The 25,181-nt window shown below is 42.0% G+C and overlaps 3 protein-coding genes across 4 annotated transcripts in view; 2 read left to right on the forward strand and 1 right to left on the reverse strand.

The window, feature by feature from the left end:
- Window positions 1–7,765, forward strand: part of LOC101849833 (glutamate receptor ionotropic, delta-2) — a gene marked incomplete in the record, with an annotated part of 36,521 nt that extends 28,756 nt beyond the window's left edge. Inside the window, 4 exon segments of the mRNA XM_013080709.2 lie at window positions 193–361; window positions 898–1,115; window positions 3,954–4,219; window positions 7,291–7,765. Of these exon segments, the coding sequence (XP_012936163.1) occupies window positions 193–361; window positions 898–1,115; window positions 3,954–4,219; window positions 7,291–7,651 (1,014 nt within the window).
- A 3,993-nt stretch (window positions 7,766–11,758) lies between these two features.
- On the reverse strand, window positions 11,759–21,880 carry LOC101845536 (DNA polymerase eta). Of its 2 annotated transcripts, none has more exons than XM_005095139.3 (11): window positions 21,737–21,880; window positions 21,071–21,218; window positions 20,354–20,488; window positions 19,916–20,109; window positions 19,024–19,178; window positions 17,670–17,773; window positions 17,090–17,209; window positions 15,713–15,836; window positions 15,067–15,132; window positions 13,888–14,063; window positions 11,759–13,110 (listed from the first exon to the last, which is right to left on the reverse strand). In XM_005095139.3, exons 2-11 carry the CDS (start codon window positions 21,196–21,198, stop codon window positions 11,910–11,912), a joined length of 2,403 nt encoding a protein of 800 aa, XP_005095196.1. In that variant the 5' UTR covers window positions 21,199–21,218; window positions 21,737–21,880; the 3' UTR covers window positions 11,759–11,909. The 2 variants fall into 2 exon arrangements, with proteins under 2 accessions (XP_005095196.1, XP_012936164.1); XM_013080710.2 differs by lacking the exon at window positions 21,737–21,880 and adding an exon at window positions 21,540–21,578.
- Window positions 21,881–22,079: 199 nt separating this feature from the next.
- LOC101850075 (glutaminyl-peptide cyclotransferase) overlaps window positions 22,080–25,181 on the forward strand; it is a gene marked incomplete in the record, with an annotated part of 15,798 nt that continues 12,696 nt past the window's right edge. Inside the window, 1 exon segment of the mRNA XM_035968911.1 lies at window positions 22,080–22,389. Coding sequence (XP_035824804.1) covers window positions 22,294–22,389 — 96 coding nt within the window.

Consider the following 25,181-nt stretch of genomic DNA (forward strand, 5'->3'; position numbering starts at 1 on the left):
CAAAAAATCTAAAATCATCTATCTTTCCCCCTTCCATATTAAATTTCCAACAGCCCCTCCTTCCACCCCTCTTTTTCCTAACCATCCATACCCATCAACCCTATCCAGCATTTTCAACCGCCCCCCACCCCTCTTTTCCAAACAATCCCAACTCATCAAAACTCGTCCCTTCCCCCTCTTCACCCATGTTAGGTGCTGGGCTTTATCGGGGTATCCCTGCTGGGGGGCACTCTGCTGTACGCCCTTCTGGGCATCCTGTCGCCCCGGGACGAGAAAAAGAGGCGGGGAAACTACGTCATGCAGTTCCTGGCAGAGACCAATGACGAGGGCGGCGTGCTCGGGGCGGCGCTTATTCAGCACGGTAGGTGGAGCTTGTTCCCTCGGTAGGTGGGGGTTGTTCAGCACGGTAGGTGGAGCTTGTTCACTTGATAGGCGGGCTTATTCAGCAGGGTAGGTTGAGCTTGTTCACTCACTAATTGGGGTTTATTCAACACGGTAGATGGAGCTTGTTCACTCAGTAGGCGGGAGTTATTCGGCACGGTAGGTGGAGCTTGTTCACTCAGTAGGCGGGAGTTATTCGGCACGGTAGGTGGAGCTTGTTCACTCAGTAGGCGGGGCTTGTTTAGCGCGATCGGCGGGCTTGTTTAGCACGTTAGATAGGGATACATCGGTAGGCGGGGCTTATTCAGAACAGTAGGTGGGGGCTTATTCAAAATTTTAGGTGAAATTTATTCAGAGCAGTAGGCGGGGGTTTTATTATTCAGGATGGCGGGTGAGTTTTTTTAAACGCGGTAGGTAGGGTTTATTCAACACACCAAAGCACCCGCCAACTACCCATTTCACAACGACTAACAACCCGCTACGACTAAAAATAACAACAACTGTCTCTTGTCTTAGGTTTGGAAGAGCTGCCGGCCTATGGTTCCCGCCGTTTCTTCCTGGCCTTCTGGTGGATGTTCTGTATCGCCGTGGCGGCAACGTACCGCGGGAACCTGATGGCCTTCCTGCTGGTGGCCAAGGAAGAGCTGCCCTTCACCACGCTTAGCGAGCTGGCTAGCCAGGACACCTATACCTGGGGCGTCACTGGATCCACAGTGGTCGAGTATCTCTTTAATGTACGTGTCTACACATGAACCTCTTTAATGTACGTGTCTCCACATGTACCTGTTTAATGTGCGTGTCTACACAGGTACCTGTTACTTTAATGTACGTGTCTACACAGATACCTGTTTAATGTACGTGTCTACACAGATACCTGTTACTTAAATGTACGTGTCTACACAGATACCTGTTTAATGTACGTGTCTACACAGATACCTGTTACTTAAATGTACGTGTCTACACAGATACCTGTTACTTTAATGTACGTGTCTACACAGATACCTGTTACTTAAATGTACGTGTCTACACAGGTACCTGTTATTTTAATGTACGTGTCTACACAGATACCTGTTACTTTAATGTACGTGTCTACACAGATACCTGTTACTTTAATGTACGTGTCTACACAGATACCTGTTACTTTAATGTACGTGTCTACACAGGTACCTGTTACTTTAATGTACGTGTCTACATAGATACCTGTTACTTTAATGTACGTGTCTACACAGTTACCTGTTACTTTAATGTGCGTGTCTACACAGGTACCTGTTACTTTAATGTACGTGTCTACACAGGTATCTCTTTAATGCACGTCTCTACATAGATACCAGTTTAATGTCTACACAGATACTTGTTTCATGTACGTGTCACCATAGATACCTGTTACTTAAATGTGCCTGTCTACACAGATACCTCTTACTTTAATGTACGTGTCTACACAGATACCTGTTACTTTAATGTACGTGTCTGCACAGGTACCTGTTATTTTAATGTACATATGTCTGCACAGGTATCTCTTTAATGCACGTCTCTACACAGATACCAGTTTAATGTACGTGTCTACACAGGTACCTGTTACTTTAATGTACGTGTCTACACAGGTACCTGTTTAATGTACGTGTCTACACAGGTACCTGTTATTTTAATGTACATGTCTACACAGGTACCTGTTACTTTAATGTACATGTCTACACAGGTACCTGTTACTTTAATGTACGTGTCTACACAGGTACCTGTTATTTTAATGTACATATGTCTGCACAGGTATCTCTTTCATGCACGTCTCTTCACAGATATCAGTTTAATGTACGTGTCTACACACGTACCTGTTACTTTAATGTACGTGTCTACACAGGTACCTGTTACTTTAATGTACACGTCTACACAGGTACCTGTTACTTTAATGTGCGTGTCTGCACAGGTATCTCTTTAATCACCTAACAGTAACAGCCCACTCTTGGGGTGGGGAGAGGGGAGGGGGAAATTTGCTGTGCTCAAAGGCTAAAATGGAGAGTTGACTAACTGCCGAACCTAGCACTGTGGGGGATGAGCCGGAACAACGGGGAGCCTCAAGTGGAGGACTGGAAAGTGTGTGAGAGAGGGTGTTCAAAGATGAATAAGAAGGCTAAAACAGCACCTGGACATGGATGGCTGGTGTCACTTTATATAAATTATTGATGGTCAAGGCTGGATAGAGGAGGACTGTCGTCAGGTAGTCAAGCTGTCCGTCTGTCTGTCTGTCTCCTCCGTGCCTCCCTCTCTCTCTCTCTCTCTCTCTCTCTCTCTCTCTCTCTCTCTCTCTCTCTCTTACTCCCTGGCGGGGGATATCGGGTGTTAATGCACGTCTCTACACAGATACCTCTTTAATGTACGTCTGGACATGTTTAACAAGATGTGTATGTAACCAGACATCGCACATAACAAGATTGTTCACTCAGCTTTAAAAATGTCCGCGGAAGTCCGCGCATTGCTTCAGATGGCGCTGCAGTCTTTTTTTTTTTTTGAAGCTTTCTTTTCGTTTCTTCAGAAGAAGAATAGGAATAGCAGTTTTGTTAGTTTCACTTGTATTGTTTTTCACACAAGTAGGGTAACTCTGTTCCCAAAGTCCGCGCTTTTTCGAAGAGGGCGACACCGAATTTTGAGGACACTATTTTAATTGGCTCAAAGAGAGGAGTGAACTATCTTGTTATACACGATCTTTGATGCAATATATTAATTTGTACCGGTATACGAGATACTGTGCTCATTGACGCCATAAGTTTTTTGTTTTATTTTAATCTTAATTGACACCTTTTTGCAAAATTGTTTTACTGTCACACCTCACCGACACGATTTAGACCATTTGGGAGGCGGGCTGCTATAATGTTCACCCTCGCAAATCATGGGCAAACTGGAGCTGAGTAGGATAGTAGGATACAGGTTTTCTCAAGGTCTGTTCATCGATCAATTCACTTCCATTTTCTTCTACTCTACAGCTACTCCTTGGCTCCTTCTTACTGTTGTTTTTCAGTTTCAGCCACACCCCTGATCTTGTGGATGGTAAAATCTAATACCTAGCATTCTCGGATAAGGGCGAAAAATCTCGGTGGTTCCGTGTGCAAGCTGCGAACGTTTAAGTTAGAGATCTCTTGGTGGGCCATAAAATCGATGTAGAGTAGGCTTCGGCTGTCATCCGGGCAAAATTCAGAATTCATACCAAACTAAAAATGTTTAGGATCTTTCGTTTATTATTAATCTTCAAATCAGTAGACCAGCAATAGCATGTTTGAAAAATTATCTGACTGATACTGAAATGATTGTATTTGGTATTTTTTGTCAAGTACATGTACATGTACATATATATATATATATATATATATATATGTATGTGTGTGTGTGTGTGTGTGTGTGTGTGTGTGTGTGTTTGTGTGTGTGTGTGTGTTTCAATACATTGTTATATGTATTGCATGTTATGCAGGCTGTGTATCATGTGCATGATGTGTGTTTGCCATTGCAACCCAAATTTCCCCACGAGGGTCAATAAACTGTAATTCATTCATTATTCATAGGATATTCTATTCTGATCCCTCCAGGTGTCAAAGCGTACTGACTTCCGTATGCTGGGGGAAGGCCTGGAGAGGTTCAAGGCCATTGACCCCGACACAAACAGCCTTGACCCCATGGTTCACTACAACAAAGTTCAGCAAGGTCACTACGCCTACATCAGTGACATGGTGCCTATGGAGATCTGGGTGACAAAAGACTGCAATCTAAAATTGCTCAAAGAGACTGTTATACCGCTGCCTTTCGTGATCGGGCTACAAAACAACTCAGCATATGTCACTACCTTCAACACACAGTGAGTAAACGTTGTACATGTTGACGTTTTACTTTTAGTATGAGTTTTACGGCACTTGCAACACAAATAGGTTACATCATCATCACCATCATCATCATCATCATCATCATCATCATCATCCAGTGCCAGATCTGCGACAGACATCGGCGATCATGGTTCTCCATTCATTCCTTTGCTTGGATGCTCTTGAAAAAGCTACTACGTTTCCCTGATCTTTCCCTGTCCCCCACTTGTTCAGGTTCCCCAAGTAGGTTGCTCTGGGCCTACCCCTGCCTCGCTTACCTTCAATTTTGCCAGTGACAGCTAGATGTTCAAGACGTTTGTGTCTATTCAGATGTCCCAAAAACTGCATTTGTCGTTTCCTGATTGTTTTTAACAGTGAGCGTCCCTCGTGGGCTTCCTAAAGCACTACCTCATTTGATTTCTTTACCTTCCACGATATATAGGTTACGTAAGTGCCGAATATATGAGGTTATTACTTAAGAGAAACACACCGCGCTGGCAGTTAGAGCAGGTTCGACTATATAATACCTTCCTTCGTGTGTGGTTGGCGTGCTCTAATGCAGTTTGTTCTCTGACCGTCTAGGGTTTGCTCCATCTTTCCTATCGTCGCTATCTCCCTTTGCCTTCTTTGTATGTTACTCTCTAGTACATGTAACACCTCTAGTCTTCGGCACTTATATGACCTATTATGTAAGTGCCGTACAACTCTCACTAAAACTAAACTAAGTATAGAGTGCAGTCCGCTTAAACAGAAATACGCGGGACTTTCTTCGGTTTGGTTTATCCAGGTTATCGGATTTAAGAGATTATCCAAATAGAAGAAAAACAAATCCATGATTTCATTCTTTAAATTTACCGCCTTTCTGGGATTGCAACGCAATCCACCATGTATTTGTTTTTGTGTTGCAAGTGCCGTAACACTCTTGCTAAAATTGGACGCTTTTAAGGACAAGCAGCCTAGTCCAGATTTCGGGGGTTTCCAGAAATCTTGACGTACACCAAAAGTGGGCATTGCCCTACCTATAGGAGAAATTTGGATTCATTGGTGTGTATATTTCTTAGGTTATAGAGAAAACTCTCCTTGTTTTTTTAAGAAACTGAACAAGGGTCCAAAAACGTTACCTTCGATTTTCTCAAAACAGCATTTTTCGAGACAGCCCACCTTTGTGCTTAAAAGCGACCAACCCCCCACCCACCAGGGAAGTGCTACTGACTGAAGTGTCTTTAGGCCATTCCCAAAGGGGGGATATTAACATGTTCTTATGCACAGTAGAATTGTAAATGGGCTGATTTATCAATGTCATGCTCATCATACTGTGTCGGAACAACATAAGGGGAACTGCTGCTTTTTCTTTCCTCATTCTTACTATCATCATTTTTCCTCTACTTCTTTTGTGTGTTTGTCACTCTCTTGTGAACTGCTATTTCCGGGGTGCCTTGATAGTCGAAGCAGACTTTGTGCTGTTGAGGTTAGAGAGGTGAGCAAAGTAAGCCTGATTCCCTATTTGGACTTCCTTCTCTGTTGACATCCACCCCGTGGCGCTCAAATGACCATACACAGTTGCGAGCGCCGTAAAACCCTACTAAAACTAAAACAAAGCGCGACCAATTAAACTAAACTGCATCTTCCATGTTGTCCCATCCCCAGCTAAATGATATCTTCCATGTTGTCCCATCCCCAGCTAAATGATATCTTCCCTGTTATCCCATCCCCAGCTAAATGATATCTTCCGTGTGTCCCCATCTTCTTTGTCCCATCCCCAGCTAAATGATTTCTTCCCTGTTGCCCCGTCCCCAGCTAAATGATATCTTTCATGTGTCCCCATCTTCTTTGTCTCGTCCCCAGCTAAATCAATTAAATGAAATACCTTCCGCGTCCCCGTCTTTGTCCCATGCCCTGCTAAATGATCTTCCCTGTTGTCCCGTCCCCAGCTAAATGATCTTCCCTGTTGTTTTTTGTTTTTGTAAGTGTTTTACGGCGCTCGCAACTGCATAAGGTCATATGAGCGCGCTGGACACATTCAACTTTTTCAGTTGGTAGGAAATTTTGAATTTTGCCCGGGTGGCGGCCGAAGCCTGCTTTTATCGATTTTAGACCACCAAGGGATCTTTAACGTGCGCAACTTGCACACGGGCCCTCTGAGATTTTTCGCCCTTGTCCGAGAAGGCTAGGTGTAGATCTTTCCTACCAGAAGATCAGGGGTGTGGCTGAAAGACAGCAGTAAGAAGAAGCCAGGGAGTAGCAGTAGAAAGGCTGTAGAAAGAATCAGGAGCCCAGAGGAGGGGGGGCAAAGGAGATGAGGGAGTGGGGGCAGAACGAGGAGACGAGAGCAGCCGAAAGAACATTGATTGCTAGAGAGCAGGAAAGGAAGTGAAAGGAGACAAATTTAGAGAAGAAAATGTTTCGGTCACTACCCGGATTCGAACCCGAGACCTTTGAATGAGAGGCCGACACCTTAACCTCTAGGCCACGAGAGCCCCCTGTTCTCCCGCCCCCAGCTAAATGATATTTTCCATGTGTCCCCATCTTCTTTGTCCCATCCCCAGCTAAATGATATCTTCCCTGTTGTCCCATCCCCAGCTAAATGATATCTCCCCTGTTGTCCCATCCCCAGCTAAATGATATCTCCATTGTTGTCCCATCCCCAGCTAAATGATATCTTCCCTGTTGTCCCATCCCCAGCTAAATGATATCTTCCCTGTTGTCCCATCCCCAGCTAAATGATATCTTCCCTGTTGCCCCATCCCCAGCTAAATGATATCTTCCCTGTTGTCCCATCCCCAGCTAAATGATATCTCCATTGTTGTCCCATCCCCAGCTAAATGATATCTTCCCTGTTGTCCCATCCCCAGCTAAATGATATCTTCCCTGTTGTCCCATCCCCAGCTAAATGATATCTTCCCTATTGTCCCGTCCCCAGCTAAATGATATCTTCCGTGTGTCCCATCCCCAGCTAAATGATAAATGATATCTTCCATGTGTGCCATCCCCAGCTAAATGATAAATTATATTTTCCCTGTTGTCCCATTCCCTGCCAAATGATATCTTCCATGTGTCCCATCCCCAGCCTGCTTCACATCGACCAGATCGGCCTGTACCAGGTGTGGAAGAAGAAGTGGTGGCCCCGGGGCGGCAAGTGCTCCATCAGCTCGCAATATGGCACCAAGAAGGTGGTGTCACTCAGAGAGGCTCAGTCCGCCTTCTTCATCCTAGGGGCGGGGCTTGGCCTCGCTATGCTCCTCCTCCTGGCCGAGTCCCTGTGGGCCTCGCACAGATGTAGACAGGCCAGGGGGAGCATCATGGAGAGACTTCACACGAGGACCGTCCAGCTAGACCTGCCAGAAGTGCATGACGTGCGCCGGAGAGACGACGCAACCACGCCCCCACCGGTCGCTCAACTGTGTCAGGCCAGCATAACCGCTCTCTAGACAGTTATAGACGTAAACGTTTTACGAACCTGGTAACACATTTTTGATACAGTATAACACGGATAGCTCAAATTCGTCGGGACCGGCCTTGGTAACTTTCGAGGGATCCGTAGTTCGAGGGATATCTTACAAAGATAAAGAAGAAAGAAAAAAACGGGACCGCAGGCACAGTTCGACGGATGTGTGAATTCGAGTCTTCTGTGTTTGACCTATCCGTGTTATATATTCTATTTTGGAAGTGGGCTGCTTCCACTTCCACCCTGCCTGTCGTGGCCAACCCAGACTGAACGCGATACAAACAAAATCCTACTAGACTGGCAGAAATACAGACAACTACGGATGAGTTGAGGTCATCAGGGTCAGGAGAGTGAAATAAAGGATCAACTGATCCGAAGTTGAACTTAACCGTTGGGATCTGTAAAGAAGAAGAGGTGCTGGGACCCGAGAAAAGGATGAACTTAACCGAAGATCTACTCAAGCCAGTCCAACACAAGCAGAATTGACTGTAAAGCAAAGTTGTTCCCGCATCCGATCCAGACATTGGGGATTGCCTTGTTAGTGGGACAACTTCCTGGGCCTTCAGCATATTGTGGTAAGGTGGCCAGTTCCTTTCCACGCCGCCTTTACTTCCTCAACTTGAAGTCAGGTACCCATAACTGCAGGGTGGGCAGGAGAGGACAAAAAAAATCTGTGTCCGAACCGCGGCTCGAACCTGGACTTTCCGCTTCGGAGACGAGCACATTAACCACTCAGCCACCGCACCCTCAGAGTTGACTGTACTTGACTAAAAACTTCCCAACTCTGGAATCGAACTTATGCCTTCTGCGTGCCACAGCGAGGAGCCTGATCAGTACACCACAGATACTAATGAAGTGCCATGATAATCTCTTAACTCCCCAAAGTTGACGAATTCCTTGGTAAAGATTTGAACCACAGGTGCCTGCACTGCAGTCCAGCATGATAAAACGTACTGACCCAGCTTACCACCTGCTCTCAGTCTTATCGCACCCACTCACTAGAATTTTGCAGTGATTTCTCAGATAAACTTTACACTAATGGGTATGTAATCATCTCAGAGGACAAAGAAAATGATAATAAAAGACTTAAGTATCTAGTTTTTTAGTTTTAGTAAGAGTTTTACGGCATTTGCAACACAATAAAGTCATAAAAGTGCTGAAGATTAGAGGTGTTACAAGAGAGTAACAAACATAAAAAAGAAGGAGGAGAGATAAAGACGATAGTTGTTCAATAGGAAAGAAGGCGCAAACCACACCAGAGCACCCACCAACCACCCACACAAAAGGGTAATCATCTAAGAGGACAAAGAAAATGACAAATAAAAGACTTAGGCAACTAGTGATACAGAAACACAATATTTATCTACAAAAAGGAAACAGTTTGTTTATTTGAGGCAGTGTCCTATATTTCACATTAGATGTGTCATTTAATTACTAAGGCAAGGAACAAAGCTGAGCATTATGCACAGGAAAGTTTCCACAACAGTATGAATACTTACAATTACAATAAATTATTACAGTCAATCCCACATTCAGTATAGTATAACACGGATAGCTCGAATCCGTCGCGACCGGCCTCGGTAGTTCGAGGGATCTGCGGTTCCCGGGATATCTTACAAAGATAAATGAGAAGAAAAAAACCCAGGACCGCAGGCACTGTTCAACAGATGCGTGGTTTCGAGTCTTCTGTGTTGGACCTTTCCATGTTATACTATACTGTATATATATACATGACATGAAGACACATATAAGTCTTGCAGAATAACAATAAAACTATAGGCATAAGTTCACAGTACAATTCACCTTTAGCAGTAGCAGAGACTGTGGAGTTGCTCAAACTTCAAACTTAAGTATGTCAGTCAAAGATATTTTTATCAGTCAAAACTGAAATGACCATGACTGACCTGTGCGCATCCACTTAAGAGTTATTGTGAGAGTGAGTGAGAATGAAAGTGAAAGTGAGATCTGAATGAACATGTGGATCTTCAAATTAAATATGTACAATGTATCAGTATGCACAAAACAGAAAATTCAACCTGCCATATGTGTCATGACATGGTGGAATCAGGCACTCGTCAATTTTTGGCATGTGAAGGTATTGGCATCATCTCAAAGCGTATTCATTTTTCTTTCCTTCAGTGAAAAAAAATACCCATCTATCTTGAATAGAAGTCGAAATATTTGCAATTGAATGAGGTGGGGGGTCGCCTGTTTTCAGAGGTAAAATTAGCAAGAAAATGGCCACCAAAGTTTAGTGACTTCCAAACCTTGAGAATCCTAAAAAACTCCAAAGCTATGTTTTTTGTGACTTTCTTCAATGTTTTTCAGTACAATTCAAACATAAACGAGTTTTTTAATGGAAACAAAATGTGTTGAGCCAAAAAAAAAAAAATTTGATAAAAGTTGCCAAACGGGCAGAGAAATGGCAATTTCTTCAATCTCATTTTGACGAGCGCCTGGTTTCACCACGATGCCTCTCATATATATACAGTGGAGTCCACTTAAATCAAAATCTGCAGGATCATCCGATTTTCTTCAGTCTAGCTGAATTTCAGTTTAGATAGGTTGCTCAAAGTAGAAGAAAAAAAATCAGGGATTCTATTTTTTTTCTTTCTGTTTCCCGCTGTTTTCGGATTCACTCTGTACTCCACTGTGTGGTTCATTCACCTTTCATCCTCATCAAAATGATACAAAAAATAAAAACTGACAAAATCACCAAAGTCGGTTTTTTCACTTTCCTGCATTTTCCCATGTTTTCACACAAACTCATTTTTTGCCAACAATTCAGCGTGAAAAATGTATATGAAACGTGCTGACAAAATCAGTTCTTTCTCGAAATCCATGAATGGAGATAACAACAGGGGTCGGATTGTAAATTTTAATCTGATTCCACTTTCTTCAAATTTAACTTCTTTATCACCTTATATCAATTCTTACAAATAAATTGTGCAAACTAATCCTATGAATTTAATGTATCTGTGTCCATAAGGCTAAAATCTGAGAAGAAACTCATTTTGTCAGCACACGTCACATATACAAGGAGTCCACAGGAAAAACGGGCATTGTCACAAACTGGAAATTGTGAGGGTGTCAATTTTAAAAGCTTGTGGACTCATAACTTCATATTTGTTTGACTGGTGGTTCTTTGTAATGTTTGTCAAATGGGAAATTTAACAACAATAACTAACCAACAGTTGAATAGAAATACAGTTATGAGTCAACAAACGTTTAAAATTGATACCCTCACGAATTTCAGTTCGTGACTATTCCCATTTTTCCTGTGGACTCCTCATATATATTTCATAAATATGTATTCCATCACAGTTTTATGAACACAATAAATTTGTACATATATATGTAACACCTTGCAACATACCACTTTGACAAAACTTTCATGCCGGAAGTAATTTATTTCACAGCTGCCATTACTTGAGACTTGTACAAGTCTCTGCTTCGTACCCCGCAGGTGTCTTCAAGACGACGACACGTGCCTTTCCGGCGTGACACAGCAGATCTGTGCCAGCATTCAAAATCTATTTTATCAACTGCTGATAACATCATTTACATATTAATCTTTTCTAGACATGTGCCCTAATACGTACACAATTCCAAGCGGTCTCCACTTCCTATGGATTTAGGCAGAAATAAATATCTTTTTAAGTCCAGTGCACGAAGGGCTAGAACTGAGATGGCTATTGGATCGGAAAAGGAAGTCCAGTGCATACACCAACAACTTTAACTTACAGCACATTATGTCTTCAGAACAGTTCAACAAGACAGTACTGTATCTGGTCCTCCAAACACATCACACGTCAGCCATATGAGTCACGGCGCGGTGGAATCAGGCGCTCGTCAATTTTTGGGCATGTGGAGTTGTTGGTATCATCTTAAAGCTTGTTCATTTGTCTGGATTTCGATACCAGTTGAAATATTTGCGACTGAAGGAGGTGGGGGTCCCCTGATTTCAGAGGTAAAATTAGAGAGAAAATGACCGCCAAAGTTTATTTATTTTCATAGCTTGAGAGTCCATGGAAACTGAAAATTTCCATTTTTAGTGCCTTTAATCAACGTTTTTAAGTGAAGTCCACACAGAAATTTATTCTTAAAAGGACATAAAAGGTTTTGAGCCAAAAAAACTAAAAATTGATAAAAATTGCCAAACCAACGGAATAGTGCCAGTTTCTACAATTTCATTATTTTGACGAGTGCCTGACTTCACCACGAAGCCTCACATAAATAGATCACGTCTTGGAGAAGTAAGCTGTCAATGGTTGTATTGACCGATCTGTCGACACTTTCTTTCTCTTCCCCCCTCGGCCACTCTTTGCCCCAGTGTCCGACTTGCGCTTGACCGTTGAATCCGAGCCAGAGGCCCTGGAGATGCCCGAGGTGCCTGACGCTGACGATGATGAGCTCGATTCTTTCTGAAGTTCTAGGGCAAAGTGATAGTCCGAGTGCTCCGGCATCTCCCATATGGAAATCATTTCCCTACATTTCTCGCACTCCATCAAGTCTTCCACATCAATAGTTCTCTCAGCAAATCCCATCCCCAATATTCCATTTCTACTACCCTGAGCAGTGCTGGAAGGGACCTCAACATCTACACTTACACCCTTGTTCTCATCACTAGTGGTTGCTGTCACAATCATCTCAGCATTATCTACATCTTCACAGTCCAGACGCTCTACAAAATTGCTATCGGCGCTTTCATTGCGCAGTGAAGTTGAAGGCATGCCTAAAACATCTCCTTCCTCATTCTCTTTAACAACACCCTCACTATTTGAATTGGAAAGAGAAGCTGAATCGGCCTCGAATCCACTAGCGTCGTCCACAGCACTCAAACCACAACCATCTCCAGACAAACCACTTTCGCCGTCACCAGCATCACGCACTACACCGTCTACAGAACTAGACTTTGTCAATGCACATAAGTCTTTGTTAGTTTGCAGTTCTTTTTCCTGCATCTTTTTAGCAAAAAATCCCAACTTTGGAGCAGCGACAGACAAAGAATTCCCGACGGGTGAACTGTCAGACTTACTTCCTGGGAGCCCCTCAGTCTCCAGTCCCTCTGTATCAGAAGCTTTTGACTTTCCCTGTTCAAGAAAAGAGCTTATACTCCCCCTACCTTTAGAATTAATGCCATTATTTTTCTTGCATTGACTTTTTGAAGCTTGTTTTGACGCTGAAGTTATCACGCTGCTCGTAGACTTTATACTGGAAGACTTTGTTGTCGATTCAAAACTTTCATCCGGTGAGTCGGAGCATGCGGGTTCTCTACTGCACTCGTTGGAGGCCCCGGCCACAGGCAGAGACATCTGGCTACAGGCTGACCCCGTTGACTTGGACGAGGGGGCCGAGGCAAAGAGGCTGCTTATGGTCTGGTTCTCTCCCTGCTCCGTGAACTTGCCGGCAGACAGATTCAGTGACGTGATGGGAGGAATCCTGCAGGATTAAAAAAAATTATTTTTTAAAAATCATTTTAAGCATAGAACGATATAAATCAGTCAATAAATATGCTTAAAAATAAGTGTACAGACTATAAGTAGTGGACCAAAAAAATCTACCTTCTCATCAAAAAAAAAAGTTACATATTTTAATCGTAACAGTATGCTCGCAATGCCTTTAACATTTTACCTGTACCAGAAAAAACAAATTATCCTGTATTCTAATGTTTGGTTCACAGTATAAGACTATCTTTTTTACAAATTGCATGAGCCCACACAAGTGTGTCCAAGACAGCCACCCATCATTCAGGCAAAAAATGGTTGTCTTTAGACAGATGGTTGTTTTGCACAAAGTCATTATAACATCTTTTTAAATTCAAGGGGGGAAGTAGGGACTGGTCGTTTGTACAACTGATTGTCTTGGACAGGTGTTTTTTAGAGCAGGTTCAACTGTCTGACTGTATTTTGTCACTTTTAAGGACAAGCAGGCTAACCCAGATTTCAGGGGTTTCCAGAAATCTTGACCTACACCAAAAGTGGGCATTGCCCTACCTATAGGAGAAGTTTGGTTTCATTGATGTGTACATTTGTTTGGTTATAAAAAAAACTCTCCTTGTATTTTAAAGAAACTGAAAAAGGGGCAAAAACTTTTACCTTCGATTTTCTCAAAACAGCATTTTTCGGGATAGCCCCGTTGAGCTAAAAAGCGACCATTTATCAGATTTTGCAAAGCCAGAATGACAGCGAGGAGCAGCCATCGTCATTTCCCACTCACCACTGCGCGCTGTGACCCGGGCTGGTCTGGAACTGTTTCAAGAGGGCGAAGGCGTCGGCACAGATCTTGTCGTGGTCGTAGCGGATGAGAGCGCAGGCACGAGAGGCCGAGGAGGACGAGGCGCCCGGGATCTGGTACCGGAGGTGTACGGTCAGAGACTTGGCCGTTCTCTTGTTCTGGAAGGAGAAAAACATGACACACATAGAACCCAGCATCGGTTTATTTATGACACAGAAATGCTCTGACAGATAGTGAGAGAAAAGCAAGCTACACAACCATGCGAGGGACCCTTCATGAGCCAAGATTAGCAGGTCGTTACTCCCGTAGAAGTTGGGACAGCTCTGTGTCCATGCAAATGTGTACTCACACTGTGTGCTTATGTACTCACAAAGTGTACTTATGTACTTATACCGTATACATTCAAATGTGTACCCACACAGTGTACTTATGTACTCACACTGTATACATTCAAATGTGTACCCACACAGTGTACTTATGTACTCACACAGTGTACTTATGTACTCACACTGTATACATTCAAATGTGTACCCACACAGTGTACTTGTGTACTTACACCGTATACATTCAAATGTGTACCCACACAGTGTACTTATGTACTCACAGTGTACTTATGTACTCACACTGTATACATTCAAATATGTTCTCACACTGTGTGCTGAGAATGTTAATCTTTAACTTAAAAACTTCTCCCAAGATAAGGAAAATAAAAGGGCTCAAAGCAGGGTTCACGATCAATTTAGCTTCTTCCTGGCCGGCAGAAAAAACCAAAAAAAAACTTCTACTTGTACAATTTCAAAGTCAAATAAAAATCATTTCCTGACTTATTTTTAAAACTTGGGTACCAAAATAAGACAGGTGTCGCAAGTTCAATTTCAAGACTTTTTTTCAGCAGACAATCCAGGTAAACTAAAGATGTGAAAAAAACAAAAAAGTAACACAGACAAATTACTGTACTGTAAAGTACAGCAAAATTCATCAATAAAAAGAACAATATTAGCCATGCTTGTGACAACAATTTACAAGTAAAAGGGGCAATAAATGGCGGGGTTTAAAAAATATAATCCCCTTAACTGCACAAACAAGCAGGTTTGGAGTACCAAATAATAAAAAGGAAAAAAAAATCAATGAACTATGATTTTTAAAAAAACAAAAACGTACCAGCTCCTTGTCCTTGAACAATCTTTCGCTGATCTCCTTCGTCAGCTCAGACAGCCAGAATTTGACCTGATAAAATTTAAAGGTCAAGAAAGAAAAGTTTTCATAAGGGCAATCCTCCAAAGCAGACGAAAAATTAACACTCTCTCCTCACCCCAACTTATAGCATACCCATTCACATGAGTGTGTACCTGCAGAAAGTTCCCAGTTGTCGGAAAAGCTATTTTTGAGCAATGGGGTGAAAAGGCCCCAAAAAGTCACACCTGGTCAAAAATTTCGTTCTATCGGAAAACACACATTTAACCATTTCTCAATAACATATTGAAAGGATTTTATAATATTTTAACTCATTTGCAATGCCGAGCCAAGGGTAGTGGCTAAAGTGACTTCACCACGGCAAGCCACCCCCGACGGCTCGAGAACTGACCTTTAATTCTAGCTCAGACTTTATTCTAATCCGCATATCCATATTCTTAGAGGCATTACTGCAAAAACAAACAAAAAAAATATCGGAACAAGTGAATACCTTTTCTTTTGTATCTAGCTGCTCTTTCCCCTTCGCCAGACTTAGAGGAACTTTCTTTCTATCAATGTTCTTAGTGTCATTACAGAAAAAAAAAGTTTTTTAAATATAGATGCAAGTCAATACCTTCTCCTTAGTGTCTAGCTGCTCTTTCCCACGGAAGTTTTTCCCACAGCCGATGGACTTTGGAAGCTGGCGAGCAGACACGGGCTCCGTTTCAATCCCGCGACAGGCATGGTACAACCAGCTCCTGGATGAGCACACGCAAAAAGAAATTCAATCACCTCCTGGTATGTCCCATTACAGCACATATTTCATTATTATTATTATACTAGAAGGTTTTACGGCGCTCGCAACTGCATAAGGTCATATGAGCGCCAAGGGGTGGGTGTCAACAGAGAAGTCCTTACAGGGAATCAGACTTACTCTGCTCACCTCTCTAGCTTCAACAGCACAAAGTCTGCTTCAACTATCAAGGCACCCCGGAAATAGCAGGTCACAAGAGTGTGACAAACATACAAAAGAAGTAGAGGAAAATGACAATAGTAAGGATTAGGAAAGAAAAAGCAGCAGTTCCCCGTTGTAGATCAGGCACAGTTATGAGCGTGACATGAATCAGCCCATTTACAATTCTACTGTGCTTGAACGAGAAATGTCCCCCCTTTGGGAATGGCCTAAAGACACTACAGTCAGTGGCACTGCCCCGGGAGGTGCACATATTTCAGATTTTGATTTTGAAAAAAAATACAGTTGAAATTGTGTAAGACGGCCGCCCATTGTCGTGGAGAAAAGTGAATGTATTAGACAGGTGGCCATCTTACAGTATCATTATAAAGTAAATAATACACACAGGAAGAAACAGGAAGTGGCTGTCGGTACAGGTGATTGTCTTATACAGGTGGTCTTTGGAGCATGTTCGACTGTAGGCTATATCATATTTCCACCCCTACAAACATGCAGCCGTTGATCCCTTTCAAAGCACTTTGGTCACACAAAATCAGTATGTGACGACAGAGGTAAAGAGAGAGAGAGAAGAGAAAAAAAAGAGAGAGAGGGAGTGACAGAGAGAGAGAGAGAGAGAGAGAGAGAGAGAGAGAGAGAGAGAGAGAGAGAGAGAGAGAGAGAGAGAGAGAGAGAGAAAGAGGGAGTGACACAGAGAGAGAGAGAGAGAGAGAGAGAGAGAGAGAGAGGGAGGGAGAGAGAGGGAGAGAGAGAGAGAGAGGGAGAGAGAGAGAGAGAGAGAGAGAGAGAGAGAGAGAGAGAGAGAGAGAAAGAGAGAACGGAAATCATGGGTCTCCTCATCTAAACAGAAAGCAGAAATTTACTCAACATATAAAGGTGAGTGTTGTATGCAACTGAAAAAATGTGGTACAAGAAACCTCACATCCAATAAACTTATCAAGTCTGAGTTTGGTGGATGTGAAGCTCTCCGTATCCCTAACAAACAAAACCTGCGAGGAGGCGACCTCCCCTTCCTCCACCCCCCCTCCCTGCGGAGCTCACCCCGTCTTCTGCCCACACTGCTTCTGCAGTTCTTCCTCTGTCAGCCTCGTCAGGTCGCCCATCGTCTGAAGTTGGAGATCGTCCGTCAGGAAAGCGCCGAGTTTCCCACCCAAATGACGTCTGCAAACAAAGGGAACGAAAGAAGGTCTTATTCACTCAGTTAAAAAAAACAAATGCTTAACAAATTTCTCTAAGTTCAGATTCAAAAGGTCACAGTCATCGTTTTAAAAAATATCAACTGAACAGTAGCGAGGTTTGCCTGAACATGAGCTCCCATTACATCCTACTTCCGGTGCTGCTCAGTGACGACGAGGCTCTTACAGATCTTGAACTCTAAAGGTCTTGTAATTAAATTTCTGCATGTGGTTGAATGATGCATCTGATGTGATATGTACATTTTGTCAGCTTTACTTTTGTTTTCATATTGAATTTTAATGAGTTATATACAATGTAAATTTTTATGTATATCTGCATGTGTTTTTACCATCCCAAACAGCCAAGAAAAATTTCCCTGTGGGATAATAAAGTATTATCTTATCCAATCTTATTTTACTGTCCTTTTATGCTCCCATTCACTTACATTTTCTGGAGAGGAAGGTTGGAGAACATCTCTGGCACAGACGACATAGGGATGATTGTCTGTTTGTCGGGCTTGTTACGTCCACACGCCAGCTTGGACAGCATCTGAAGGGGAAATATAGATAATTTTGTGTTCAGATTAGTTTTAGTTACGGCACTTGTAATACAAGTAGGTCGTGCAAACACCAAAGATTAAAGATGTTAATAAAGAGTTATATACAAAGAAAAGAAGGAGGAGAGATAAGAATGATAGATGTTAGATGTTTCTTAGGAAAAGAAGGAGCAGCCCCTACCAGAGCACCTGCCAACCACCCATTGATCTCTTATGTTCTCCAGTGCATTGTCACCATGGGCAAATCATGGGTTCACCATTATGACCTAGACAACAAGAGAAAATACACGGAAGTTAGGCATAGATGTTTGCCAAGTCCCAAAAAGTTCACAACAGAACTTTCTGGTGGGGAAAGTACTTTTTAGTTTTATGTTTTTGTAAGGTTTGACGACGCTCACAACTGCATAAGGTCCTATGAGCGCCAAGGGGTGGATGTCAACAGAAAAGTCCAAACCGGGAATCAGGTTTACTCTGCTCACCTCTCTAGCCTCAACAGCACAAAATCTGCTTCGACTATCAAGGCACCCCAGAAATAACAGTTCACAAGACAGTGACAAACATACAAAAGAAGTAGAGGTAAAATGGAGGAATGTAAGGATGAGGAAAGAAAAAGCAGCAGTTCCCCCTATGTTATTCTGGCACAGTATGTGCTCTTGATCATGTTTTAGGATTATGAGAGAATACACATGGAATTTTTGGAGCAGAGTCACATTTCCTGTGTAAACTTGACACAAGGTCAACTAGCCACAAAAAGATTTCATATTTCCCTCTGGAGGAAAAAAGCTACATATGTGAAAGTGTCAGTGACAGAGCACATCATGCATATTCATGCTTTGACCCAGCACCACTTTTAACTTCTTTAATCAAGTCCATGAATGAAAACAGCACATTAAATTCACAAATAAGCTTCAGTTTTGCCAAATACACTAAGTATATCACTAAAAATTAGTAGTAACAATGCTTTGAATATCCATGTAATTTCATGTTTTATTGTAACTGAATATAATTTTCTTTTATACAGCTTCAATCATGTGTACACAGCTACAGCTTTTATTACTACCGCAACATTTTTTAATAAATGAGGTAATTGATAACCGTTAGTTTTTGTAAAAAGGAATCAATACTTTTCTTCTCCAGCACTTATCGTGGAAATTGGCTACAGAATCCAATCTTCGCCCAGCCCTACCTTTCAGGCGAAACCAGTGTCAATAAACTGATGACAAAGCACTACTAATTAACTAACCTTGCTGTGAGAGATTCCAGCGGAGCATGTGAAGCCCGTCTCAGCCAGCACCGCCGCTCTCATCTCCTCGACCAGACAGGCCGCCACCGCCAGTCGCACGTCACTTTCTGCAGCCCAGTCCTGGTTGTACACGCTTTCCAACCAGCCTTGCATCCCTGGAAAAACCAACAGTGAAGAGTTAATATATGACATTACTAGTACTACATCTCACTCACTTAATCTTCCCTTGACTTACAACCTTGAGGAGAAACTGAGCCCCAAAATATGATGAGATTTTTCTTCCTATCTCTCTGTCTGTTGTCCTTTCAAGTTCCCTGCCAACAAACATACCAGTTCATTCTTTAATATTCTAATATTCTTTAATGTTGGCAGACCAGATTTTTCTTTGTTGTCCTATTTTTTTTAACTTCCTGCAACTGTGCCTTGCATGGTGTTTTTGCAAGGCTTTCACTCTCATGATCGGCTGAATGTCCAAACCAGACAAATTTTTCTTATTTTCTTTGCAATAACTTGTAGTGGTTTTTGTGGTCCAACTTCATATTCAGTTGCTGTCCGTTCATAATCATTTGTCTTGTGTTCTATATTATAAAAGATACCTAGCAACTTTCTGAAATGAAAATTCTGAAGTGGTTTATAGTAAACCATTTAAAGGAGTGATTTTATAATCAAGGTGGAGTCTGCTTAAACCAAACATGGTTAATCCGAAAACAGCTGAAAACCAGAAGATAAAAATCCCCCATTTTTTTCCCTTCTTTACGATTTTTTTCTTCTTTTTGACCAATCTCTCTGAACCGAAAGCCCGGCTAAACCAAAGAAAATCCAGCTGGCCTGCAGATTTAGTTTCAGTGGCCTCCACTGTATAGAAGAAGTGGTGGGTTGACAGGAGAGTTACCTTGAGCCTTGTCATAGCCCTCCACAAAAGTATTCGCCACTTGACCCGGTACAACGCGTGAGTCTCCCATGGCCTTCAGTTTTTGTGTCACTTCGGCAGTCACATCGAGGTACGCCTCGTCCACACTGGCGCGCTCCACACAACAACAAAAGCGACTGATGACAGAAATAACTTCTGCCCCAGCATCTCTGTACCTATAATAGAAAATAATTAAAATTTTAAAAACTCTTGAATATAACTATGCAGTAAAATGTTCCAAAAAAAAAAAAAAAGAAGTAAAATTGTAAAAAGCACAACAAAAACAGTCAAACTGTCCAAGAAAGGTACTAGGAAGGGAAGTAAGAAACTGTTTGAAAACATTTTGAATAATACTTAGCCATAAAAATCAAAAGACCTAACTCAGACTTTGCCAGACTGTGACATGACGTCTTGTCTCACCTGGTCAGATCAGCTTTCCCCCTGACCACTGGGACTTGAGCCAGCTCAATGTCCGGACACTTTTGTTTGGCCTCGTCTCCCCGCATGTTTCTCGTCACTCCGAACGCACGAGCCTCATAGCTCACAGCAATGATTCTGGATCCGCAGTAAATGACAAGGAGAAAGATCTCTTTATTTTTCATCTCATGCAAAAAGGGCAACAGGCATCATTTTTTTCAAATTGTCGTTCTAAAGAGCATCATTTGAGTCTTTACAAATAAGTAAATAAAACTTCCATCAGATGAAACAAAGAAAGAACACAATATACTCCTCCACAGATAAAATAGAACAGCGCTTGCTGCGACCACACACACATATAATATCAGTTGTGAATGCTGATGGGAAGCAACTTTTTGTTCATTCAGTCTCCTCGCTTTCTCAACTCAACAGGTTCAGGTAGAATTTGAGAACATTCCATTGTAACTCTGTAACTTATAAAAATAAACATTTTATTCACTTTGAATGTTAGACAAATTCTTTACACATATGTTCTTAAAGTCAGTGATGGCACCTCTAAAATATAATATGTACTTTTTTTAAAAACAGGATTATAAAATTTTTTTTAAACATCAAATAGTTCATTTGAAATAACTGAAATATTTGTAAAACTAAATTAAACATGAAAAGCAGTAAAGAACCAGGTACAAATTATGGCACTGCATCAAGATTCAGTCTCACCCTCCACCCTTCCAAGTCTTGTATTGCACAACAGCACTGGGCTTCCCCTTCAGGCTTGGGTTCAGTCGTTGTTCCACTTGGACATAAAAGCAGTCCATGTCGATCAGGACAATTTCTCGGTCTGTCATCTCTTCTCGTTGTCACTGTACTGTAATGCAGAGAATGGAACGTGGTATGACAATGAGTCTTAGTGTCTTAGCGCTGAAAAGGTAAAGCAAATTAACAATTCACAGTAAAATGACTGTAGTGCAACCCCAGAGAAAAGCTACCCTCTCCTATACGTGTATGCCCTGGGCCTGGGGTCATTTCATGATTTTGTACCCCGGGGGTTCCGAGGTTGTATTCTTCATTTTTAGAATACTTCTACTTCTAGGCTAGTCTAGATCAAGTGCAAAGATCTCTTTGAAACTTTCAGTACAAAAAAATCATTTTGACAGACGGCTATGCAAAGAATACGGATCGGATTTACGAGTAAATTTCCTCTTTGGAAAGTGGTGGCACAGGCCAGCGTTTCCCACGTCGTATGGATACGATAGTAAAACACGACGTATGGATAGGGTTAATAAAGCCGTTAATAATACGGCGCCGTGAAAATAGCCTGCAAACTAGATACAAAATACAAATATGGGAGTGAAAGAGGAGAAGCCCGAAACTTAAGTTCCATACCTCCCCTAGATAACGGTTTGCAATTTCTTTCACTTTCGTTATTGCATGGGTGGGAGGGAAAGAAGTTGAAAGATGCTCCATAAACAAAAATTAAAACGGGAGATCACTCTCATAATTTTAATCAAACATCGATATCAATAGACTAAAGGCTCACAAGAAAGCCTAATTATTTTGCATTTTACCTGTTTACTTTTATCACAAAAACGAACATTCATATGATGAAAATACTGCATTCGATGTCAATACTTTTAAGAAGTGACCCATAAATGTATTATGCTTCAGCTCATGCGATAAAGTATTCTTCCCTTTCTTTTTCTTCTCAAATTTTCGGAGTTAAGGGCCTTGGTATTGTTTGTGTTTTGTCGGAAATGGAATTGGGCAGTGGAGAAAGTTTCTGCTTGTCAACAGCTGGAAGAGGCAGGAAGAATATTTAAAAGGCCCATACAGCCTCAGATGCTCTCATAGTCTACTAATGATACAAGTGTTCTGTCATTTCCGTCGTGTAGTACTGTATTTTTACCTGAATATTAAAGTAAAAGCAAAATAAAGGCAACAATATGAAGATCTCAATACACACCTGTTACGTCCTCCACGCAATCCCGATGATAGCATTCCTCTTGCTTTTGCATCCGGCTCACAACGAAAGTGCTAAGGTAAGTAAGCTAAGTGTGTATGTGTATACATTTATTTCTTGATGGCTGTTAAATCTTATCATTTAGCCCAAGACACCAATATTTTGGGAGGGCTTCCGTAACGAGCGTCCACTATGATGAGTAGATCAGTAGAACAGAGGGTTGGGGTTTAGGAGTTGGCCACCTCTATTCTCACCCGGGATGAGAATAGTGCAGGCTAGTCTTTTGGCTATTCTCACCCGGTGCGCGTTCACCGTTATAGCCGAGATCTAGATCTAGATCTAGGCCAACAAATTTTGCGTTCACCCTAAACCACAGAATTCTACACTGTGATAACAGAAAAATTGTAGAATTCTGTGCCGTGAACAAACGTTCCATTATAACTGTAGCCTCTGAAAGCGTACAATTTTGTATGTGGGCAGTGGAGAGAGAGAGAAAGAGACAGAGAGAGGAGTAGCGCGAGAACTTCCGGTCAAAACAAAATGGCGACCCACGTAGTTCGGCTCGATTCGAAAAGTTAAATAGCCGTAGCATCTTTGTAGACAACCAAATTAATTTACTTTTGTGTTTTAACATCATTTTTTAACTTTGTTTTGGTCAATTTGATCGTCCACACCGATAGACAGTATTCAGAAAGAGACAGAGAGAGAGAGGGGAGGAGTAGATCTTGCGAGAACTTCCGGGCAAAACAAAATGGCGACCCGCGTAGTTCGGCTCGATTCGAACAGTGAAATAGCCATAGCATCTTTGAAGACGATCAAATTAGCTTACTTTTGTGCTATAACGTAATTTTTTCTTGGCTTTTATCAATCTGATCATCCACACCGATAGACAATATTCCAAAATGAGGAAAAGCAGGTCTTGTTTCGCACCGGGTGAGAATAGCCTACGCTGGCACGTCTCACCCGGGCCGAGAGGTAGATCGTTTTTCTATTCTCACCCCGGATGAGAATAGCCACTTCCTTAGGAGTTTAGGCTTTGGGACAGCGAGTCCGCTGCCGCTGCAGACTAAACTAATGCTATCTACCGCAAAAAATGGCCACGGGTTTATAGAGTTGCTAAAGTTAATCCTGTAAAGACCACTAGATCTACAATATAGGCCTATAGATGTGCAATGAGATCTTTGATGAGCAGATTCTGCTTGAGGAAGTCACGAGTCACAGTTAGGCTCATTCATACCTGTCAAGACATTACAAATTGATATGGGTGAAAACGGAGAAATATAATGATGATACGATGCACATATTTTTTACATCAAGTTTTTCCCTGTTGTCACCTATCGGGTCACGGTAAACAGCAGTTTATCTATTGATTTGATGGTCCCATATACAACAGGAACATGATGGTGCCAAAAAAGATTTTAAATGTTGCAATAAAAGTTCCAGGTTCACATACATGCGACTTAACGTAGAAGGACGCGAACTATTTTTAGGTAAGGCGGCCATCTTGTGTGACATCAGACCGGGATACCCCTCCGATCATGTGACTACATGATCTAAACATAGCCAACCGCATAAACCATGGCACCAAAGAACGTGTACCTACCATGGCACGACGTTTTGTGCGATCTTTTTCAAAGAGACGTACCAGACTGGTAAAAATGGTAATGTGATATGATGCAGTGCTCCGATGATTCTGCTGCTTATCTCTTATGAGCATTGTTTATCGGGCCGGTGGGGGGTAATCTCCGGGCGTCTTTATGGCAATTTTAGCGCGCTTTAAATTGTCTTTGCGTTTTCGTGTTTCAGTTGCAAGCATCAGCATTCTTACTGTTCTGAAGGCATCAACGATCTAAGCGATCTGTCATCAGAGCATGGCTGACGTGCTGCAGTAAGCCACAAGTGTGAAATTTTAACGTGCGAAACACATCGATACGGATATAACAGGTCAAGCCACTGACCCAACATGTCGTTCCATGCGGTATCGGTATCTCCAAAGATCATGTAGTGTGTAGTGTAGTAGAGAATCTTTGGTATCTCCAGGGTCTTCTAAAAATAGTCTGTGGATATCCCAGGATGTGATGACATCACATTACTAAAATAAGCAGCCAATCAGGCAGGTGCATCGTTCTACGTTTAGCCGTATGTGGTTCACCTAGAGGGTAAATTATAATTTTCTGTTAGTATTTTATGTTACTGGGTATCTGCCATTGCAAACTCATTAGGCTAGATGACATTGGCAACTAAGTGTTTATACAGTTAACATTCCTGCTGGTATTTTATATGCCTGTCTAAAGGGATTTAACTAATACTCTCAAGGCAAAATTATAAAACTCACAAAAAATGTGTTCCGTCAAAACTGCAATGTCCTATTTTCTGTAAAGACAGAGTGGAGTTGTGACACTGACTTGCTGCCTGATTGGTCAGCTCAAGCGAGTTTAGCTTCCACTCCCCAACCCTGTTCCTAACCAGACCCTCATCATACTTTATTCAAGGGCAGTGCTGAATCTTCTTGCAACTTCGGAAACTAGAGCTATGCCCAATCAATTTTACCATTAAAATTCATGATGATTTTTGTGCTGTTCAAAACTGTATTAGAAAATTTAGAGAAAAGAAAAACACTGCTAACAGCCACCACACTCAACTCACAAGGTCTGTTGGGCTAGTAGGTGTCATTGAGTTCATGGTTGTGGTAGATATATATAACTGGCAGGGATCGATGACATGAGAGATAATAAGAACTGTGATCTCTGCAATGCTCAAGCCGCGGCCGCCTACACGAGGAAGCAGATGCACACTTACCTCAGAATCACCGGATGAATAGCGCTGTGAATACTGAATAGCGAATGCTGCTGATGATCTTTTATATATATA

This window comes from Aplysia californica, unplaced genomic scaffold, assembly GCF_000002075.1.
Source record: "Aplysia californica isolate F4 #8 unplaced genomic scaffold, AplCal3.0 scaffold00096, whole genome shotgun sequence".
NCBI lineage: Eukaryota > Metazoa > Mollusca > Gastropoda > Aplysiida > Aplysiidae > Aplysia > Aplysia californica.